General features: G+C 51.1%; 1 protein-coding gene across 2 annotated transcripts; it reads left to right on the top strand.

The window, feature by feature from the left end:
- Positions 1-2,569: 2,569 nt before the first annotated feature.
- SMPDL3B (sphingomyelin phosphodiesterase acid like 3B) lies at positions 2,570-23,270 on the top strand. 2 transcript variants are annotated; one of them, XM_041768236.1, is made up of 8 exons: positions 2,570-2,908; positions 10,931-11,144; positions 14,517-14,614; positions 18,161-18,304; positions 19,305-19,477; positions 19,813-19,993; positions 20,076-20,209; positions 22,780-23,270. In XM_041768236.1, exons 1-8 carry the CDS (start codon positions 2,848-2,850, stop codon positions 23,143-23,145), a joined length of 1,371 nt encoding a protein of 456 aa, XP_041624170.1. In that variant the 5' UTR covers positions 2,570-2,847; the 3' UTR covers positions 23,146-23,270. The 2 variants fall into 2 exon arrangements, with proteins under 2 accessions (XP_041624170.1, XP_041624171.1); XM_041768237.1 differs by lacking the exons at positions 2,570-2,908; positions 10,931-11,144 and adding an exon at positions 10,792-10,890.
- Positions 23,271-23,665: the final 395 nt, after the last annotated feature.

The following is a 23,665-nucleotide window of genomic DNA, read 5'->3' as shown; positions in this document are numbered from 1 at the left end:
CTGGGATGCTTTCCTCTCTCTTTTCCCCTTCTCCTGGCTACCTGCTGCTTATACATCAAGATCAACCATACAGTTTATATGTCTTGTGATGCAGTGTAACAGGAGCGACACAAGACCACCTGGGAAGTCTTCTTGCCAACAAAGCAAAGCCGAATGCCATCAAACCTCTAGGTCTAACTACCGTTAATAGGAAGTATGCAGGACAGAGGAACATGTGAAATTACACTACCAAGAAGCCATCAGCCAAATCCTCCAGAATGTGGGAAATTTAATAGGACAAACAACCAGGTTCCTTTGAAAAGAACAAGGCCAAAGGGAAGGAGGGAGAAGGAGGTACAGATTAAGAGAAACTTAATAGACATATCAAGCAATTGGAATGTGTGGACCTGAGGTAGGGAAGCCAAAGGGACCCCATCTTATTTCAAAATGTTATTTATTTATTTATTTGGAGGGGGAGAGAGAGAGAGAGAGAGAGAGAGAGAGAGAGCATGCACACAAGGGAGAAGGGCAGAGGGAAAAGGAGAAGCAGACTCCTCACTGAGCAGGGAGCCCCATGCAGGACTTAATCCCAGATTCTGGGATCATGACCTGAGCCAAAGGCAGGCGCTTAACCAACTGAGCCACTCAGGTGTCCCAGGACTCCATTTTAGAAAGGCTCTGCTTCTGCTGTTTTTCTCTTGGGCCTCATTAACTCATATTCCATATTTTGCCTCTGAATACACCAAAAAAGCTATGTTCCCACTTCAAAGGGAAAACAAGAAAGTTAACCATTCTCTGAATTTTGTCTTAGACCCCAGACACCTAGTAATACCTAGGAAGAGTCAGATATCAAACATGTTCCGGGACATTAGCTTCAAACAAACCTTAGCTGACACTGGCATCAATACCCCCTATCTTCAGTGATTTATGGAATAACATCTATTGTTCACCTGACACTTGCCTGTGACTGACCCTACCCTGGATTCCTGGAGAAACACATACCCTAGACCGTTTTCTAATAAAGAACCCCTACTCCCAAGCAACAAGACTCATTCTTCATTCCTTTCTGAGGCTTCTAGACACTCTGTCTGCTATTCTCTACCTGTCACTTCGCTATTCAATAAACCAGGTTTTCACTTTCTCTGGCTTGTATTTGATTTCTATCTATCCTGCATGAAGCCAAGGACTCTCTTGGCTGGCCTGGTCGGGACCCTCCCCCACATTTTCAGATTCAGTCTGCCTGCATCAGACCTGGTTTGGATCCTGATTTGAGTGAACCAGCTATAAAAAAATAATGAGACAATCAAGACTTTAAACGTTGACCAAGTATCCACCTGCTGATAATAAAGAATTACTATTTTATTGCTCTGTTAGGAAAAAAAGAGTCCCTATCTTCTACAATACGGGCAAAATGATATGATCTCTGAAATTTACTTTAGAATAATTCAGGGGGCAGCCCCAGTGGCACAGCGGTTTAGTGCCTCCTTCAGCCCAGGGCGTGATCCTGGAGGCCCGGGATCGAGTTCCACCTTAGGCTCCCTGCATGGAGGCTGCTTCTCCCTCTGCCTGTGTCTCTGCCTCTCTCTCTGTCTCTGTGTCCCTCATGAATAAATAAATAAAATCTGAAAACAAAACAAAACAAAAGAATGATCTGTGTCGCGCGCGGGCAACAACCGTCCAGGGATAAGGGTAAAGGAATGAGGAAAAGAAAAGAGACATAAACAGGGTGGGAGCAGGAGGGACAGATGGCTGGATTCAGCCACAATGCCAACTTTATTTGTGTCATTCACTCTTTTATAGAGCAGGGTTGTATATCAAGCAGGATGTCTTAAGCTTAGTTCTCCAAACCTGTCTTTTCACAATGAATAGATAGCAAAGGTATGGCCCTTAGATAGCAATGGTATGTGTCCTTAGATAGCAATGGTACGTCCTTGAGCCACAAGCCTTTAACAACAAAGGTGAGACAGGTCAGCCAAGGTTGGAAGTCAACAGAGAGCCCTTGCTCGATCCATTAACCCCCTCCTGGCACGCAGCTCCCAACAATTCTGTACAGTTGGGTGGGGTACAAACGAAGTAGATTGGCCATAAGTTCCTAATCACTGGAATTGGAAGATGGGTGCCGAGGGCTCATGATCTATTCTATTTCTGTTTATATTTGGCAATTTCAATAATGAAAGAAGAGACTAGGCCCATCACCTCCCTTTCCTCAAGAGTCAGATTCCTCCTCTGGGCTTGTCAAGCCACCTAACATGTAAAGCTGCAGTCCATTGGTTTCCCTCTCCCTCTTGAAGGCAGGGGCTGCCATGGGTCCCCTCCATTTTCTGGGGATGTGGCTCCTGGCATAAATGTGTGACCTAGTCTTGGTTGGCATGTGGTAGAGCATCTGGAGCTCCAGCTAGCAGTAAGTTCCTTTGATGGCAAAGGCCCGAATCTCATCCAGGTCTGTTTGTTGGGCCGGGGTGGGGCAATGTAAAAGATTGGAAAGTAGATTATTAAAAAAAAAAAAAAGAAAAGAAAAGAAAGTAGATTATTTTGCCGCTCAGTGATTGGGGCTGGGCCAGTTTCCGGGGGAATCTGGTTGCTGTCTGGACAGACGTGCTCTGAGGAACAGGCAGGACAAGTGCTGCTTTCTACCTCAGAGTTCAAAGGCCTGGCTGGTGCATCTTCTTGGGCAAGCCCAGCTCACACCCTGCCAGGCAAAGGAGGAAAAGCCAGAGGAAGCAGTGCGTCGGATGACTGGGCACACAGGGAAATAGGACGGAAACTTCTGCTTGGGCCCGTGGCCACAAGCACCCAGAGAGGAAACCTGTAGTGTCATCCACAGTTCCTGGAGAATCCAGGGGCTCCATTAGAAAGTGAGCCCCAAGGATGAGGCTGCTCAAGCTGCTAATTTTCCTGGCCCACTGGGGAGTTGCCAGAGCTGAACCAGGTAGGTGCTGCAAGTGCCTTCGTTTTGTACTATGAACTTGGGATCCGTGGCTCCTGGAAGCTGCCCAAAGAATGCTGCTTAAAAATAGCAAGGCAGAAAAAAAAAATAGCAAGGCAGGAAGCAGGGAGGTCAGGAAGAGAGTTAGTGAGTGGTGGGGGTGTTCTTTGAGCCTAAAGATTTTTTAAAATGTATTTATTCATGAAAGACAGAGAGAGAGAGAGAAAGAGAGAGAGAGAGAGAGAGAGAGAGAGAGAGAGGCAGAGGGAGAAGCAGGCTTCCTGCCAGGAGCCCGATGTGGGACTTGATCCCAGATCCCGGAATCATGCCCTGAGCCGAAGGCAGATACTCAACTGCTGAGCTACCCAGGTGTCTCTAAATATTTTTTTTTTAACATTTTATTTATTTATTCATGAGAGACACACACAGAGAGGCAGAGACATAGGCAGAGGGAAAAGCAGGCTTCCCACAGGAAGCCTGATGCGGGACTCAATCCTGGGATCCCAGGATCATGACCTGAGCCAAAGACAGATGCTCAACCACTGAGCCACCCAGGTGTCTGGAGCCTGAAGATTTTAAGTGGAGGCCAGAACTGACCAGGCGAGGGATACTGACTTTGCTAAGAGTTCATGTGTAAGAGCCAGCCCTCTGGTAGAGGTAGTTGGTGGCAGGCAGGTTTGTGAAATCATTCAACAAACATTGGTTACAGGCCTTCTGAATATCACACAGCATTCTAGGAGCCAGGAATGCAGCAGGAAAGAAAAGAATCAAAGCCCCAGTCCTGTGAGGCATTCCTTCAACTAGGGAGAAACAGACCAAAAGACACATGAACAAGTAAATGGATGATATTCCAGGAGTAATAAGTATTAGGGAGAATAATAAAGCAGAATAAAGGGGTGGGAGTGGGGCTGGGGGTACTTACGGTGTGGCCAGGGAGTACCATTTGAGTAGACACCCGAGGCAGTGAGGGAGGGAGCTGTATGGACATCCAGGAGATCATTCCCAGCAAGAGAGCATAGAAAGCACACAGGCCCTGCGTCTGACACTCTGGGGGTGCACGTGAGGATGAGCCCGGGGCCAGAGTGGCTGGAGCAGGGTAGGCAAGGTGGGTGGCAGAGATGAAGTCGGGGACCACGGGAGTGGGGCTCAGGGCTGGCACCAGCTCACATATAAACATGTAGATAGCGTGAGGACTCAGGGTGGGATGGGACATCATTGGAGGGTTTTAGGCAGAGCTATGGGGTGATCTGACTCCTGTAAGCTTAAAGGTGCCAGGGGCTTTGCACTGAGAAGAGACCGTAGTGGGACAGAGGCAGGGTGACCAGATTATCTCATTGTGCCTGAGATTTGCCTCCTTTTAGCACGTGAAGTTCGGTGACCTGGGCACTCCCTCAGCGCTGGGCGCACTGGGGAGGGTGGGGGGGTGGGGGTTGTTCACCTCAGGAAAGGAGAAACAGCCAGACCCAAGGCTGTTGTCATCCTCCAGCAAGCCAGACCTCCCGGCTCTTGTCATCCTCCAGCAAGAGGAGATGGAGGCTCACCAGGACGGTAGGAGCAGCACTGGCTGGAGACGGTCTGATTCTGGACAGGACTTGCTGGCAGATGGTGGGGGTGACAGGAGGACTCCAGGGTGAATCCAGGGTTCTGTCTCAGTAGCTGGGAGGACAGAACTGTCATTGGAGAGGCGCAGGAGGAGAGGATGGCGGTTTGATCAGGGATGTGTCCAGTTGGAGATGCCTGTTAGATTTCCCTGTGGTGGAAGACGTGTCAGTGGGCAGGCTGGACCTGTGATTCTCCTTAGGATCCTAGGTTGTCCTTTCCTGGAGTTCTGGGATGGGACCTTACAGGTGACCCAACACGCTTTCTGTAGCGGCAGAAACAAGGATGAAAGAGGGAGGGAAAGGCTCAGGGCTCTGCTGGTTGCTTGTTCTGTGGGGCTCAGTTCTCTCAGGCTGGAGCCTGAAGGGCTGGTGGCCTCTAGGGGCTGCCTCGGTCAGTGCACACCCTTGAACACTGCCCAGGAGTAGCTGGGAGCCCTAGCCAAGTGCTCTGCATGCATGGCTGGGCATCTCAGAGGCCAGCGAGGTGGAGCGCCAGGGCCTGGGGCCAGGAGACCAGAGCAAATTGCCAGAGAGGGACTAGGCTCCAAATGCTGTGACCCAAATGCGGAAATATCATGGGGACAAGCCCTGCGATTGTGCCATTCCCTATGAGGGCAACTTGCCTGGGAGAAGGCTGAGTGGCAGTCCTCCTTCCATCCAGGAGGCAGACCCTAGCCACTCCCTGGGGACCTGGGGGCCCTGCCAGCCTGACTGGAGAACAGAAATGGTTGGAAGCATCTCCCACTCTCTCCGTCCTTCACTTTCAATATGCTTGCTTGGAAATCCAAACACCAGTGGGCGGGCAGCCCCAGAGGCCACCCCAGAGTCCTAGTGGTTAGAAAGGATCCCCCTCCCCACAAATGCACTAAGACGTTCATTGTAGCGTTGTTTATGGTAGTGAAAAATCCTGACAGCAATAATGGAATAGCTGAATGGATTGTGGTAAAACCACCCGGTGGAAAAGTTTCAAGGCGATTCAGCAAAACCAAAAACAATAGTGACAATTATTAAGTACTTGTTTTGTGCCAGGCACTGCTGAAGTTTTCACATAATACCCTCTCGACAGCCTGTCAAGCAGGGATTATCGAAGTCGCTGAGAAATTAACTAACCACCCCAAGGTTACACATGTAGTGTCTGAGTCAGGACATGAGCCCAGGCTGTACAACCTCACCTTGTTTATAAAATGATGCTGTCAAAATAAACCAAGAAACACTGGAGGTCAGTGTGAAGAAGAGCTAACATTTTTTTTTTTTTTGAGATTTATGATGGCCCAGGCTGGTGCCAGTTGCTTGACATCTACTGTTCATTCAAAAGCCACTTGTAAAATGAAAGAAGAAAAACCTTCTTTGGTTTTTATAGTCCCTATAAAGCAGGTATTATACTCATTATACCCATTTTGCAGATGAGGAAAATGAGAGTCAGAGGACTCACAACACTTGCCCAAGTCCCCAGAGACAGGAAGTGGCAGGACCAAGTCTGTTCTCAGCTGCCTTACACACTATGCCTCATGAAGGGTCCTCCTGGGATGGTGGGTTTTATAGGGACTATTTTTTCCTCTTTTCTCCAGACTTTCTGGAATGTATCTAACTATACTTTAAGAACAAAATTACATTTTTAAGAAGATTTATTTATTTATCTATTTATTTATTTATGAGAGAGAGAGAGAGAGAGAGAGAGAGAGAGAGAGAGAGAGAGAGAGGCAGAGACACAGGAGGAGGGAGAAGCAGGCTCCATGCCGGTAGCCTGATGTGGGACTCGATCCCAGGACCCCAGGATCGCGCCCTGGGCCAAAGGCAGGTGCTAAACCGCTGAGCCACCCAGGGATCCCCAAAACAAAATTACATTTTAAAGGAATCCCACAGCACCTGTAAGTTTTTTTCCGAATCTGAGACTTTCCTGAAGTGCAGGAGAAGGTGGAGACACCCCGTCAGAGAGCAAGCATACCTGCACTTTATCTGCACTTTATCTGCAGAGGACAGTAGCTAAGGGGACTCTGGGGTGACAGGGGGAAGGTTGCAGCCACTCCCCCCTCATCCCATCTCCCTCCCAAGGTGAAAGGGGGACTTGCAGGACACCCCCCCCCCCCAATCAAATTCAGAGTACCTGCTGTTTCACAGTGCTGAGTGCCTCGGCAGTATCTCCTCCTTGGCACTATCTCAATTAACCCTCACATGGATCCTGAGAGGTAGGAGGCGCTGTAGTCCCCCTTTTACAGATGAGGAAACTGAGGCACAGAACTGCTCATGCTCACACAGCTAGTGGGCAATGGAGCTGGAATTCCGTGCTCTCAACCACTTGCTGTAATTGGTACCAAATTTATTCATAGTCTCCATGGTTAATGGACAATAATGACAGCTAAGACTGATACAGCTTTTCCTAAAACTGAAGGAACTCATGAATACTTTCTTATTGTAAAAGATTCAGGCAGTATGGATATATAAAGACTCTTCAGTTTAGTGGGACCCCCAGGTGAGGCAACTGCCCAGTGAAGTCTGAGGAACTCTGTTCTAAGAGTAAAGTGCTGAGGTGCCTGATTCCCCACACCTTCCCAGTCTCTCCTGGCCCCAGGGGTCGCTGCCAGGGACAGCAGGTGTATCCGGATTCTCCTCCACCAGCCCTTTCTCTTTATTATTTTATTTGCTGCTCGCAGACAAGCGGGCCTGATGTCAAGCACCTATAGGCTCAGCAAGGCTAACCAGCTTGTCAGAATCCTCAGCCAACACACCGAGGAGCCTGCATTGGAAACCAGATAACTCACCTCCCTTAGGGTCCTTCTATTCACCTCCTTCTCCGTGATGTTTTTGAGCTTAATTCCTCACAGTCTGTGACTAATTCCATAGAAGCCTGTGGCTCCCACTGTTTAATGGCAACATGTGTGTCTTATGAAGGCCATCTTCTGGAGGCTGAGTCAACATTGTGTCTCAGCTTTGGAGTCAGAGAGGGCTGGGCTTGAACCTCAGTTTCCTCATCTGTGAAATGGGCATAAGAACCCTACCTCACAGAATGGCTGCGAGGATGAAATGAGATGAGCGTGTGAAGGGCACCCAGCTCACATTCTGAGTGTGTATTAGTCCCCTCATCCTCCCCACAGTCTCGCTCATTCATTGGATACATGTTAGAGCATCTTCCACACCCCAGGCACTGTTCTAGGTGCCGAGGACACAAATGAACAAGACAGGATGCACACTCTCATGGCACTGACACTGTAGACAAAGTAGATGGATGATAAACAAGTCAGTGAGATAATTTCATTACGTGAGAGCGCTCTGGAGAAAATAAAAGCGAAGGAGGTGATAGCTAGTGACCAGATGGGTGGTGAGGGGTGGGACTGGAGAAGAAGTTGTCAAGGAAGGCTTCTCTGAGGTGGTGACCTTTGAGTTGAGGCCTGAATGAGGAGGAGAAAGCAGCCTTGGGATCACTGACCTGGGGAAGATTGGGTTAGGCAGCAGAGGAACCGGGCAAAAGGCTGTGCGAGGTGAATGAGTGGGCTGAGTTGCTCCGTGTGAGGTCTGTGTGATCTACCTCCATAATGAAGCCACCAGAGAGCCCAAGGAGGTGGAGGCCTCTGCAATCCGTGCTATTCCTTCCACTATCGTAGCTTCTCCCGGAATCAGGCCTCTGGGGCACACGCAGATGGAGCACACACGTCACTCCTGGGGAGGCTGGAAGGAGTTTCAGTTCTGTGCTCCGACTAGACTGGAGCTTGTGGGAAGAGGGAACCTGCCAGCTGATGACGTGTGAGCCTGTCAGCAGACAAGGAGTTTCTGAAGTGAAGCAACATTCACTGAGTTTTTTGAGGGCTGACATCAAAGGGGCAGAACCGCTCACTGTTTTACGATTAGTTGAGAAAAGAGTCTGCTTGAGGCCCGGGAATGAATGGTCTCTGCATGGCCTTGGGAGGAAGCCAGGGCACCACACTCCGGAGAGAAGGGCCAAGGGCCTCTCGCTGCATCCGACCTGGCCAGCGGGTCTCAGGCTTGGAAGCAGGTGCGCCCCCTTTCAGTTTCTGTGCAGGGGCTCAGGAAAACCCACCAACTCTGCCCATTTACTAGTTGAAATGGGGCAGTTAGTTTCTTTGGCTTGGGGTTTTGTCTCCGTAGGAGTAATTTAGCATATATTAATCACAATTTGTATGACAAATTTTCATTCCCCCAATTATAAACAAAGACTCTCAGTTTGGGTAAAAAATAAACAAGCAGGCATAGGCTGTCTACAAAGACACATCAAAAAAAAAAAAGGCACCGGTTTGGGGCCCCTGGCTGGCTCAATTGGTAGACATCCAACTCTTGATCTCAGGGTCATGAGTTCAAGCCCCATATTGGGCAAAAATAATAATAATAACAAAAGAAAGACACTGGTTTTACCCCCTTAGCAATCACATCTTCCTGGGAGAACACTGAGAACCACACGCCGTCCACCATCTACCGTGTGATCTCAGAAGGTTGACATCTTAGCCTTAGTTCCCTTATCTGCAAAATTGGGATAATGATCAATGTAGTTGACCCTTGAACGACACAACCTTGTACTGCATAGGTTCACTAATACACAGATTTTTTGATAAACCCAGTACTATAATGTATTTTCTCTTAGGATTTTTCTTAGTAACATTTTTTCTCTAACTTACTTCATTGTACAAATACAGCATATAATATATATACAAAATATGTGTTAATCGGCTGTTTATGTTGTCGGTAAAGGCTTCTGGTCAACAGTAGGCTATTACTATTACATTTTGGGGAAGTCATAAGTTATGCACAGATTTTTGACTATGGAGGTTGGTGCCTCTAACCTGCATTGTCCCAGGGTCAACTGTACCTTCAGGGCTGTGGTGACTGTGTAATGAATGACCTGGGGAGGGATCATGATTTACTTAATCGGTCTTTTGCACCTTAATGTAAATAAGCTTCTGATCCTTTCCTGGGACCAGGTTTAGATAAGGAGAGGTGATAAGTCTTGGAGAGAGGATCAGGGGCTGGACTTTGCCTTCACACTTCTCCTAGAGCCACGCTGCTTGTCCTGTGGCTTGGGTGGTGCCCCGGCTTTCCAACCTTGAAGGCAACCCTGGGAAGCTGAGACTCCCAGGCCCAGGCAGGGATTTGCTGGGCTGGGGGCAGGGCTGGGGGTATGACTGTCAACACTGAGTGATACAGGAAATGGAGGAGGAAGTGACAGCAATGATGGACGGGGAGGAAGTCCCAGGCCTCACCCTTGTCTTAGCCAAAAACACAGGATTTAGGGCAGCACCTAAACCTGTTCAATAAGCATTGTTGTAACTACTTATCTAAGGCCCTGTTTTGGGTTCAGATGACAAATCCACCCCATGGGAACTGTTTCTTTGTTTGGATTCCTTTCTCTCCATCACACCAAGAGATTTTTTTTTTAAAGATTTTATTTATTTATTGATGAGAGACACAGAGAAAGAGGCAGAGACATAAGCAGAGGGAGAAGCAGGCTTCCTGAAGGGAGGGGAGCCCGATGCAAGACTTGATCCCAGGACCCCGGGATTATTACCTGAGCCGAAGGCAGACGCTCAACCACTGAATCACCCAGGAATCCCAGTTTTTTTGGTTTTGTTTTTGTTTTTTTAAGATTTTATTTTTAAGTAATGTCTATATCCAACATGGGGCTCGAACTTACAACCCTGAGATCAAGAGTTGCATGTTCCTCAGACTGAGCCAGGCAAGCACTCCTCACGCTGAAAGATTTTGGACATTTTAGCCACCCTCGGTTGGAAGCAAGGCCAGGTTTCAGTGGACCACTCCCGGCTGCACTCAGAATTGCTAGCCACTACACACCCAAGAAGTTCAGCCCAATCTGAAGTTGTGTTCCTCCTTTTCTTGTCCAGCACTCTTGAATTCCATCTCCACACACGTTCCCCAGGCCTTTGCTGGTATTAATTCACAAGACCTTGCGATGCAATTGGTGCTATAAACCTTCTCCCAGGTCAGATTTTTGTATGTATTTCCCTGTAGCCTGAGAAGATCTGGCTCCAGTTCTGGACTCAGAGAGGTGCAGCGAGTCACCCAAGGTCACACAGCTTGTAGGTGGCTCCAGAGCTTGAGTGCTTAAGGGTGACACTCCTCAAACTTTGCTTTCAAATAAGCACTCTGCTTAGAAGCCCCAAAGGATTCTTTTGAGAGTCATGAATTCCAATTCCCTGTGCTGCTGGGTCCCCTGAGGTGGGGAAATGGAAAGGGTCAAAGGTCACAGGTCAGGAACAGAGCCAAGCTTTTTCTCTGCTCCTCTCAGTACCTTCTCCGGGCAAGGTCAGACCTGTGGCTCTTTCTCTCTGAACCCTGGCTTCTGAGGAGACTTCCTTTCACATTTGCAGCTCTTCTCCCAGCCCAGGACCCCTCCTGGGCTTCCTCCCCGTCCAGACTCAGGTAGGTACCAGTATCCAAAAGGGTCTCCTTTCTCCTGCAGGGAAGTTCTGGCACATATCTGACCTGCACCTTGACCCTGACTACAAGGTATCCAAAGACCCCCTCCAGGTGTGCCCATCGGCTGGCTCGCAACCGGTGCCCAACGCAGGCCCCTGGGGTGACTACCTCTGTGACTCCCCCTGGGTCCTCATCAACTCCTCCATCTACGCCATGAAAGAGATTGAGCCGGAGCCAGACTTCATCCTCTGGACTGGGTGAGAGCAGTCACAAGGGCTATAGTTCACCGGGCCACTGCTGTGTGCTACCTGCTGGCCTGGCACCCTCCCCACCCTGTCCCCCTTACTCCCGATTCAGAGAGGATACACATGAGGCTCCAGGGGCACAACCTGCCCAAGGGACAGTGGACCTGGCTGGCCCCACAGCCTGTGCCCTTGACTCTGTGTCTTCTAGCCTTAGCAGAACGCACCTCTCTCTGAGGCTGGGGATGCAGTCATGGCGCATCTGGTATCTGGAGAGCTTCTGGCTTTTATTTTATTTTTTTAAAGATTTATTTATTTATTTGAGAGGGGGAGAGAGAGCGCAAGTAGGGGGAGGGGCAGAGGGAGAGGGAGAGAGAAAATCCCCAGCAGATTCCCAGCCGGGGTGGAGTCCCACACTGAGGCTTGATCCCCTGACACTAAGGTCATGACCTGAGCTGAAGTCAAGAATCAGAGGCTCGGGGATCTCTGGGTGGCTCAGCGGTTTAGCGCCTGCCATTGGCCCAGGGCACGATCCTGGAGTCCCGGGATCGAGTCCCACATTGGGCTCCCGGCATGTAGCCTGCTTCTCCCTCTGCCTGTGTCTCTGCTTCTCTTTCTCTCTGTGTGTCTATCATGAATAAATAAATAAAATCTTAAAAAAAAAAAAAAGAATCAGAGGCTTAACAGACTGTGCCACCCAGGTGCCCCGAGAACTCCTAGATTTTAAGTCAGGGGAATGAATACTGGGGTCATTCCCACCAGGGTTTAGGGACTCTAAGCCCTAGAGATCCACATGAAGGGAGGGAAGAAGGGAGGGGGGCTGAAAGTGGTCCTGGCTTTGCGACCAAGTGTTCTGGCTGCCCTGGCCCTGGGGGTTCTCACCAGTCAGAGGACTGCTCTGCTGAGGATAGCTTGTGGGGTGATTTCTACTCAGCCAGACTCCATTTCTGCTCCTCCTCCAAGGATGCTGCTGTGAGTCCTCCAGCTTCCCTCAGAACTGGCTGTCCTTGTCACTCATGGTCCCGGCTCCTTTCTCCCTCCCTTGGCAGGTGGCCTGTCTGGTTCTCAGCCCTGGGTAGACACTGGGGAGCTGAGATGAAAGAAACCTGGAGCTCCCGGTCTTGTGGGCGTAACAGACAAACGCATGGACCATCATATCCCTGCCAGGAAAGAGGGGGGCACTGGGGGTGTGGGAGCTTTTCCAGGGTACCTGACTCCATCCGGCCAGTTGGGGGAGGACTTCTCACAGGAAGTGGCAACCAGGGAGCTAGGGGGGAAGGTTGGCAGGCGCTCTGACTTCCTGCTCCCTCGTCCAGCCTCCATGGACACTTGCACAGGACAGGATCAAACCCATCCTGCCCCCAGCTGTCCGCCGATGTGGTGTAGGAGTGACCGGGAATGACCCTCAGATGGACCCTGTGGTCAGCAGTGGGAGGCTGCAAGGCTGGACACTTCAGAAATGTGACAGTGTCTCAGGAGGGGCCTGGGCAGCTCAGGAACCAGCGTAAGAAGAGAGTGAGCTTTAGGCTGTGACCCTGAACTCTCCCTCCTAAAGGGATCTTGCTCCGGCAGCCTCTGGATTTTCCAAGGAGGGGCCCTGGGAGGAACACGTAACACTCTGAAAGTCATGATCCCTCTGGGAAAGGCGACTGCTTTGGGATATTCACATCCTTCCACAGAAACATCATGTTTCCTAGAAACCTCTGACATGTAGAGGAGGTGTATCATGTTGAATGAGATGACCTTTGGGACCTTTTATAATTCAATTTCTAAAGTTTTTTTTTAATTTTTATTTATTTATGATAGTCAGAGAGGGAGGCAGAGACACAGGCAGAGGGAGAAGCAGGCTCCATGCACCGAGAGCCCGACGTGGGACTCGATCCCGGGTCTCCAGGATCAAGCCCTGGGCCAAAGGCAGGCACCAAACCACTGCACCACCCAGGGATCCCCCAATTCCTAAAAATTTAACTTCTCTGGATGAGTTGCAATCCCTTAGGGGTAGGCTGTAGAAACTGGAAGTGTTTTCTAAAAGAAAGAATTAGATCCTCCAAACTAGAAAACAAAGGGGAGGAGGTGGTGAATTTTGTTGTCTTTGGACCTGCTGGCCTGTCCCTAGGGAGGCCAAAGTGAATAGGTGCCTCTTGCGGCCCTAGGGAGGGTGTCAGACAGAGCAGTGTGTAATGAGGGTAAGCACAGACTCGAGCCAGCCTCCACCACTTTCTAGTTCCACAACTTACCCAGAATTCTCCATCTCTCTGTGCCTTGTTTCTTCATCTGTCAAATAAGACTAACAATAGAACCCACGCTGGGGGGCTATCATGGATAACTAATTAGGAGATGTAGGTACAACACATCCCTGCACAAAGCAAGCCAGGGTGAGCTGCTAGTAACAGTATCAGTACTACTATGCTAATTAACTTCTGTGGGGGCTATCGAGGCAGCAGCTGCTTCACCCCATTGGGTCCTCAGACTTTAGATTGTTGGGGCTCCTACCCATCCCACACTTCACCTTTCCTCTTACTTACTCCTCCCCTGCTCCCTGCCCTTGCTGTGCAATTTTTTAAAGCCCAATGTGGGACTTGAACTCATGACCCTAAGATCAAGACCTGAGCTGAGATCAAGAGTCAGATGCTTAAGTGACTGAGCAATCCATGTGCCCGTTGTTGTGCATTTCTGAGTTGGAGGCAGGAATTTAGGGCCAAACAGGGGATTAAATGGTCCTGGGGCAGGTCCTGGATCTGTCCATAGAGTAGGATGAACTCTAAGCTCTGAAGCCAGTTCCAAACTCCTTAGGACCCTTGGGGTACAGAGCAGGACTCAGAGATGGCTCCTCCACCCCAAGGTCCCTGGGGGTTTGCCAATGGGACTAGAACCCCCAAGCTTCCCTCTTTACATAATATTAATTGCAACCTAGCAGCTACTATTCTTTTATTTTACTTTATTTTTATTTGTTTTTTAAAGAGAAAGGAGAAGAGTTTTATTTGAGCCCAAGATAGGATAGCTGCCTGGGAAATATGCTCTTTGCAAGGAAGAAAGTGGTTCCACGAGTCTACATTTTATATGTATAATATCCTCCCCTTGCCCTTTTTAAAAATCTCACAAATACTCTAGGAGTAGGTACCATTATCTATTTTGCAGATCTACTATTTTGCAGATCACGAGGCTCAGAGATTAAGTAGCCAGCCCAGGGACCCACAGCAGGTCAACGGCAGAGCCCAGGTTTGAACTCTGTCCTGCGTGACCCCTGCCTCCAGGCCAGCCCTTGCCTCACACGGGGTGTCTGAGGGGCAGTTCCACAGCCCATTTCTCATGGCTGAGCTGCCCCTTTCCTGTCTTGTGCCCCTTCCTGAGCTGCCCACACCAAACTGGCTCGGTGGTGTTTTGCAGTGATAACACCCCTCATGTGGCCAACGAGAGGCTGGGAGAAGCAGCCGTGCTGAGAATTATGGGGCGCCTGACCAGGCTCATCAGAGAGGTCTTTCCAGGTAAGACCCTGCCCTCGTGCTCCCCCTTCACCCTCCCCCCCCAACCCCAGCCTTTCCAGAAGGTGGAGCAGCCACAGCGGTAAGATGTGGGGAAAGAACCTTCAACCACTGACCATGCTGGCTGCTGGCCAGGCCCCAGGCCAGGCTCCTCACAGCGATCGATGGTTCCTCCGCTTTGGACAACCCTGCGAGGAACACGAGCCATCCCCGGCCTGTGTTTACACGCAGATTCCTACTAAGGGGAGCGTCTGACCTTCACTGCCCTCTGCCCCAGCCTGTTTTACACGGGCTCACAGCCCTTCCCAGAGCACCTGCAGCTGCATGGAGGCGCGGTGGCCTGCTGGGTCTCACAGGGACTCACGCACATAGCCCTGTGTCCTGCTCTGCTCCCGGGGCTCCCACTCACCGCCCTCAAACCACCCCGGCTCCTGGGGCCTCTGGGAGATGCTCCTTTCCAGCCAAGGTGCTGTTCTTGGCGCTCCCAAGGTCTCCAGGGCCCAGGAAAGCAGGCAAAGCCTGTGGGTGATGAGGGAGGCAGTCCCATGGGACCTGACAAGGAGAGCGGGATCTGCATGCCCCATCAAAAGGCCCCCCAAAATGTTTTTAAGCAGACTGGGCCAAACACAGGGTGCTGGGAACTGACTCAGTCTCTTAGGCTGCCAGTTGGGGGCCGGTCAGAGCAGCCCGTTAGCCCCCAGCCCTACCTCCTCTGAGTTGGGGCACCACTGCATCCTCTAAAGGTCTTACTCCCGGATTCCCAGGACCCAGATATAGATTAATGATAATAAGTCATCACTGCAGCAGTAACTACATGTGTGTATGTACTGAGTGCTAAGTGGCAGGCACTGTTCTCAAAATATTATATGCTGTGGCTCCTTCATTGTCGTGATGCTCCTGGAGAGAAGTGCTATTAGGATTTCAATTTTACTGGTGAGATGTGAGCCCTGGGAGTCAAGTAAACTGGTCAAAGTCACGTGCCAAGGGCAGCGACACAAATCCTGGTTTGAGCACCACTCTTATCCATGACTCCCGCTGCCGCTGTAGGAGGGGCCCTGCTCTGCTGTCACCATCCCACATCTGTCCTTGAGGCAACCTTCTCTCTGCCACCTCCTTCCCTGGACGTGAATCATTTCATGCAGAATTGTCTGGATGTGTAGCTAAGGCACCTGGGACTCAAATCTAGTCAGTTTCTAGGGAGGGATTCAAACTCAGATCCAACTCTGAGCACTCCTTCCTCTGCTCCACATGAGCTTCCGGAATAGAAGGGAAATAGTGGACAAGAAAATGCTTTACATGCTCATTACTATGAGTTCCCACCCAGATGTCAATTAGAAGATCCTCTAGTTTATTACACATGTGCACATTTTTACTGAATTTCCTAATATCCAACATGCCATCAACCACAACATGCATCATAATTTTAGGTATTGCTCAGAAAAACATGCTTGTTAAGATATGACGGCGCTCTCTCCTGGCCTCAGGGGTAAGTCACAGTCCACCTGCAGGGACGTTAAAATAAGAACATATTATCTTATTTGAGAGTTATAGCAACACAGGCCATGCAGAACACTCTCCATTTTATAAATAAGCCGAATCACAGAGAAGTCAAAGCAAATTGTTAGAGAGGAGAAAGGGACTGGAAGTTGATATCTAGGGTCCACGTCATGTGTCATGTGATCTTCCTGCCGTGTGCCTACTACCTGCATTTCCCATCAGAGTCACTGTGAGCGCTGGCCCATCTGCTCCAGCACGGCTGAGTGGTGTGCACAGGTGCACTAGGCAAACCGAGCCTGCTCCCGACTCAGGCTTGTCAGTTCCAGGGGGGCCATGCCCCAGAGATTCCATTTTCTGTCTGCGCAGAAGGAGGAAAATAATGGTACCCATCCCGAACGTTGTTGTTAGGATTCAGTAAAGCAATCCACTCACTCATTTAGCCAACAAGTATTTACTGAGGGTCTACTGTGAGGGAGCTATCAAAGGAACTTGGCTGTGAGCTAGATGCCAGGTTGTGCTTCTGCGTGTACGGTGGCTTCTCACCATGCCCAGCACAAAGCAGCAGCAATAAAAGGGGAGAGCTTCTTTCTCTTCTCATCTGTCCTTGGAATTCCAGGGGTTTGTGTTTTTTCTAAATGGATTCTTTTTTTTTTTCAAGATTTATTTATATTTTAGCATGGGGGGAGAGAAAGAGAATCTCAAGCAGACTCCTTGCTGAGCATGACCCCAAGATCATGACCTGAACTGAATCCAGTCTGAATCTTAACTGACTGAGCAGCCCAGGTGTCCCTCTAAATGAATTATTTTTTAAAAAGATTTATTTATTTATTCATGAGAGACATACAGAGAGAGAGAGAGGCAGAGACACAGGCAGAGGGAGAAGCAGGCTCCATTGCAGGGAGCCTGACGTGGGACTCGATCCTGGGTCTCCAGGATCAGGCCCTGGGCTGAAGGTGGCGCTAAACCGCTGAGCCACCCGGGCTGCTCTAAATGGATTCTTAAGGGCTACCGGCTAGTGGCATGTATGTAAAAGGGGTGAGGTTTTTCCGGGCCGTTATGGAGATGGCTTCTGGGTTTGCAACGATTCCTGATGGGAATGTTACAACCTCCTCCTTCTGCAGAGCTTTCAGCACTCCCAGATCTTGTAGGCTCCGCGGGGCAAAAAGTTTGTGAAAACTTCTCAAGTGGGAATTAGAGGCTCCAGTCTCCCTCATTGGTTCAAGGTCACTCCCTGGGGAATGCCAAGCTCATGAAAGGGCACAACCCTGCCCTGAGCTCAGAGGACTTTTTGGTTAATTGTCCAATATTTATTGAGCAACTACTACTTGCCAGACATAGACGTAAAATAAAAGCAGGAATGAGGTCCCTGGCAAGGAGGAAGTGACTCTGATGGGTTCCCCTCCCTGAGGGGTCATCCACAAGCCACTTCCTACTCTGACCCCTGCCCCCTCCATCTCCATTGCACACTTCCACAGCAAGTGGCTCTTCCCTTTTTGTGACAGCTTTTGTGACAGCCCTCACACCTCTATTAACTCAATACCTGTCAACCCTATAGCCCAGCAAGGTCCCTGGGACTAGGACTGGGTGCCTGGTTCCCGGGGCTACGCATTGGTACCCACGAGGTGTTCAATAAACACCTGTTGAATCACGAATGTGTGAAACTCCTAGGGCTCCCAGAGTGAACCAGACCCCTTCCTTAACAGGAAATGGACCTGGAATTGATAAGAACAAGCAGCTCACATTACCCAGGGGCTCACAGGGATATGACGATCATTTAGGTCTTCTAGCTTTCTTCTCATCCTCTGATGTTTCCTTCCAAGTGGGAAACTTTCCTCTGGGAATGGGGTTAGGAGCTGGAATCAGAGAACTCACTGTTCTTCCTACCCAGATCTGAGCAATGTTGAGCCAGATTGTACTGAATGTTGTTCTCTGCCTGTCTCTGTATTTGTGCTATGGCCCTTGGTTCTTGATGGCCAGTGGCAGACCAAAAAGTACTAATTCCCCCCAAGCGCTTTCACATAAATATATTTATATGTCTCTTTTTCCTCCCAGATACCAAAGTCTACGCTGCTTTGGGAAATCATGACTTTCACCCTAAAAATCAGTTACCATCAGGAAACAACAACATCTACAATCAGGTAGCAGAACTGTGGACACCCTGGCTCAGTAAGGAATCCATCGCTCTCTTCAAACAAGGTACTAGCACCATTTGCAACTAGAAGCACCTACTTGTCTGCCAGGGTCTGGTCAAATTGTCTTCACAACGACCCCAGGAAATAGGTACTGATTTTATCCCCAGTTTACAGAAAAGGAGACAGAGGCTCGAAGATGTTGAGTCCCTTGGCCAAGGTCAGCCAGCTTAGAGGTGGCCTACTTGAGAGCAGAATCCAGGGCTGACTCTACTGCCCATGCTCTCCACGGCACTGGGGATCATAAGTGAATGTTTATTGAGCATTTGCTGGTGCCAGGCACTACTCTCAACATATTCCAAAACTCCTCACGGAAACAAGAAAGGGGCAGCCTTTCTGGAGTCACCTCCAGTTCAGCCAGGGTTTCCCACCCTTGGCCTGAGGGACATGTTGGGCCAGATAATTCATTGTGGGGGCCATCCTATGCATTGTAGGATGCTTAGGGGATTCATGGATGCTAGATATGAGTAACCACTGGATACGAGTAACACCTTCCATTGCCAATACAAAGATGTCTCCAGACACTGCCGAATATTCCTTGGGGGACAAAATCAGTGGCTGAGAACCACTGATCCAGAGACACAACCAGCCCAAGGTGACCCTGGCCTACTCTCTTCCCTGTCCTCAGTCCCCACTGGTCAAACCCGCCCAGAGGCCTGCTGATTTAGTCCACAGAGAGTTGAGTGAACAGGGTTGATGGTGGATCTGCAGGGGCAAATGCATCTTATTGTCATGTACATTATAGAAAGGAAGAAACCAAAGCCCAGAGAGATGAAGTAAAGATTTTCTCAAGCTGCACAGCTAATAAGTGCTAGAGTCAGGACTTGAGCCTAGGCAGCGGGCCTCCAGAGCCCCTGGTCTTGCTCACATGCCCCTCCCATGGGGACGATGGGAAGGGGGGATGCAAGATCGGGAGGAGGTGGGAGTGACGGGGAGGGACACAGAAGCGTGTCTCATCAGAGGCAGGGGGCTGGCCCTTCAGATGCTCTCTGGCTGTGACACCTTAGGAGCCTTCTATTCCGAGAAGTTGCCAGGACTGAGTGGCGCTGGGCGAGTCGTGGTCCTCAACACCAATCTGTACTACAGCAACAACGAGCAGACAGCTGGCATGGTGGACCCCGGCCAGCAGTTCCAGTGGCTGGATGAGGTGCTGACCAACGCATCCCGAGCTAAGGAGATGGTAAGGCTCCTGCCTCCACCTGCTACCTCTCTGGGGTGGACTCTGAACACGTCTCCCACCCCTGTTCGACCTCAGCCTCTCGCACGAGGTGCCTAGCTCACGGAGGGTCCTTCATCAGCCTGGCCCCGGGAGGGGGCTTCTTCTGTCCTTGCCACAGCCTGTGAAAAAGAGCAGGATACCCCAGGTGGCAGGCTCAGCACGGGCAAAAGTACAGAGGTGGGAACCACATGGGGGAAAGCCATGGCTGGGTACTCAGTGCTGGAATCTGCCCCGGGAGTGGGCTGGGGGTAGCTTTGAGCATCCCTGAGCCCCCCGGGGCCACCCTGTCCTTGCAGGTGTACATTGTCGGCCACGTGCCCCCGGGATTCTTTGAGAAGAAGCGGAACAAAGCGTGGTTCTGGAAGAGCTTCAATGAGGAATACCTGAAGGTGGTCGGGAAGCACCATCGAGTCATCGCAGGGCAGTTCTTCGGGCACCAGCACACCGATAGCTTCCGGATGTTCTATGATGATGCAGGTACTAGATGAGGAGGACAGCTGCCAGCCCACCCCCTCCCACTCTTGCCAGGCTCTCAGACCTGCTATCTCTCTCCTGAAAGGTGCCCCCATCAGTGTCATGTTCCTTACACCTGGAGTCACCCCCTGGAAAACCACCTTACCTGGCGTGGTCAACGGGGCCAACAATCCAAGCATTCGGGTATTTGAATACGACCGAGCCACACTGAGCCTGCAGGTGAGGGGCCCTGGGTCTGCTGGGGCCAGAGCGGGAGGATGGGGAGGAACCAAATGTATTACTGTCTTGCCTAACTCCTTCCAGCTGATCCACTTCCTCTAGAATTTGGGTTTAGAACCCTTGAGCCACTCCAAATTCTGCAACCAAGTCAGGTCAATTCTTGGTCCCCAGATCTCCCTTCACCGCAGATCACAGCCTCCTACATGGCCTTCCTACCTCTAGCCCTGCCCTGTCATAGCTCATCTACTCCATACTGCAGAAGGCACTAATCTTTTTAAAGCACTTGTCTCTCTCCTGCTCAAAAACTTTCAGTGGCTCCGCAGTGCCCACAGATAAGCTGGATCTCTTTGGCCTGGTATTCAAGACCTCCCACAGTATGACCTCATGCCTGCACCGACTAGGCCTCAGCCAAAGCAGGCTCCTAACTCATCAAGCAATCCCTCATCTCCTGGGAACGGCTTGTGATTGTTGAAATGGCAAAGAAATAGCATTCTGTAACTTTTTCAACAAAATGTGCTATAAGCATCTACCATGAGTTAGGTTGGGCTCAGGAGATAGATAAGTGAACAGCTTTCCCACAGCTGACATTCTTACGGGAGGCACACAATAAATAATAAAGGAAAGTTAAGCATGGCATGGAAAGAAGCACTAAGGACAAAGCAGAGTGAGGAGGCAAGCCGGCTTGTTGTCGGGTGTGTGGCACATGCACGTGCATGCTGTGAGGTCAGTGGGACTGGAGTGCCACCAATCGGGTGACATTTGAATTCTGAGTAAATTGAGGGTGGGAACCAGGTGAGGATCTGGGGAAGGCAGAGGAAAGAGCAAGTCAGAGGCCCTGGGTGGGAACATGCGTGGTGTGTCAGGGAAGAGCAAGGTCTGTGGCTGCAGAGGAAGGCCCCAAAGGGAGAGTGGAGGGACGAGATCCTGTCAGTCATGATTAGGACTCTGGATCTGGAGGGTTTGGGGCAAATATTCTGGCTTAGAATTTTACAAAATCACCCTGTCTGCTATGCAGAGAACAGGCTGTAGGGGGCAAAGGCAGAAACGGGGGTGATGATGAGTTAGGGGGTGACCCCACAATAACCACTGAGAGGAGACGGTGGTGTGGGCCAGGGTGTGGCAGTGGGGCAATGAGATGCCTCAGATTCTGCATGTAGGCTGAAGGCGGCGAAGACAGGATTTGCTGGTGGCTGGATGAGGGTGTGAGAGAAAGAGAGGAGTCAAGGCTTTGGCCTCGGTGCCTGGACGGGTGAAGCCACCCTTTACTGAAATGGGATCACTGTGGGGGGAGCAGGTTTCAGAAGGAGGATCAGAAGTCTGGTTTGGGACCTGTTTACTTTGGAAGGTCTAAATGGTGTCTTAGTGAAAATGTCTGAGCTGAGGAGGCAGCTGGGTATTCCAGCTGGATGCCCAGGAAGAGGTGGGTGTAGAGGTTTAATCCGGTTGTTGAGGGAGGACATTTAAAACTAGGGACTGGGGCAGCCCCAGTGGCTCAGCGGTTTGGCGCCGCCTTCAGCCCAGGGTATGATCCTGGAGACCTGGGATCGAGTCCCACACGGGGCTCCCTACAGCAGGAGCCTGCTTCTCCTCCCTCTGCCTGTGTCTCTATCCTCTCTCTGTGTGTCTGTCTTATTTATTTAATAAATAAATAAAATCTTTAAAATAAATAAATAAAACTAGGGACTGGATGAGGTAAGCCAGGTCAGGTCCTTGATTCTAGAGTCAGTGTGCATGGAGAGGTCTGATGTCTTTCAAGAGTGTGGCCTGTTGTCCACATGGGCACTCAGAGGGCCTCAGCAGAGGAATCACAGGCTGGCTCGCCACGCCCCCCACCCCCAACATGCCCTACATCCTTCTCAGGGAGGGAGTCAGAGGGTTTGAATCCTGGCTCCACCACTCATGACATTTTTGACCTCTTCCCGCCTCCACTCATCTGTAAAACGGGAGTAACAGTACCTCACAGGGTTTGGAGAGGACCCACTAAAATAATGTAACGTGCCTACGGGGAAGCTGCCATCCATACATGGCAGCTCTTCCTACCCCACTTCTAGTGACCTGAGGCGGGTCCACAAAGGTTAAGTGGAAAGCAGGGAACAGATCAACCTTTCCAGATTCTAGTTCTGAAGATACATGCGATCCCAAACCCTCCTCAACCACAATTCCACAACCTCTTTCAGCCGGGCACCCCATCCCGCTTCCTCAAGTGGCTTTTATCCATTACTTCTGTAAATATTTACTGAGCTTCTCTGGGTACCTGGGACAGAACATGCGGAGGCCGCCGCGGGGTTAGCAACCTGGATTCCAGACCCCGCCCCTGCCACTAAACACCTGTAGGGCCCTGGACAAATGAATTAACCACTTAGGCCTCAGTTTGCCCATCTGTGAAATGGGGGTCATAAGGGCAGTTACCAAATCGGCATAGCGGGCCTGCCCGGTAAGTAGGAAATGCTAACCGAAGGCCGGCATTGTGGGAGCTGTAAAGAATCTGGGGGCAAATGCGAGGTGCGGGATTGTGGGGGTGAAAGCTGCCAGCTGCTCACGGCCTGCCCTCCCCCGCGCCCTCCCTCCAGGACATGGTGACCTACTTTGTGAACCTGAGCCAGGCGAACGCGCAGGGGACCCCGCTCTGGGAGCTCGAGTACCGGCTGACCCAGGCCTACGGAGTGCCCGACGCAGGCGCCCGCTCCATGCACACGGCGCTGGGCCGCATCGCCAGTGACCCCAGCGTGCTGCAGCGCTACTACGTCTACAACTCGGTCAGCTACGAACCCTCGGCCTGCGAGCAGGCCTGCCGCACCGACCACGTGTGCGCGCTGCGCGAGGTGGCCTTCGACGCGTACGCCGCCTGCCTGCGCGCCTCCGGCGCCGCGCCCGCGCCCCAGCTCGCGCTCCTGCTCGCGGCGCCGCTGGGCCTGCGCGCGCTGCTCCCGCGGTGACCCGGGCCGGCCCGGAGCAGCCGCCGCTCGGGGACCAGGCCCGGAGATCCGCCCCCTCCCCACCTCGGCACGGGGTTTAAAAGTTTCATTGGAAAAACAATGCTCATCGAGCATCTTATGCTGTGCGTCATGTGTGGTTTTTTCTAAAGATTTTATTTATTTATTCATGAGACACACACAGAGATAGAGAGAGAGAGAGGGAGGGAGAGAGGCAGAGACACAGGCAGAGGGAGAAGCAGGCTCCGTGCAGGGAGCCCGAGGCGGGACTCGATCCCCCGTCTCCAGGATCAGGCCCTGGGCCGAAGCGGCGCTAAAGCGCTGCGCCACCGCCGCCACCGCCACCGGGGGATCCCTATGGATAATGCTGAATGCAACTCCCCTGCGCAGTTTCTGAACGGGTCTTGCAGGTCCCCCCACCCTGGCCTCCCCGCGTGTGGATGGTCCGAGTACCGTGGGCCTCCAGGGAGGGGCGCCCCGCGGGCCCGTGCCCTCGGGCTCAACGGGCGCTCGGCCCGCTCGA

Source organism: Vulpes lagopus, chromosome 8 (assembly GCF_018345385.1).
Source record: "Vulpes lagopus strain Blue_001 chromosome 8, ASM1834538v1, whole genome shotgun sequence".
NCBI lineage: Eukaryota > Metazoa > Chordata > Mammalia > Carnivora > Canidae > Vulpes > Vulpes lagopus.
This window is presented reverse-complemented; position numbering and strand designations above follow the sequence as displayed.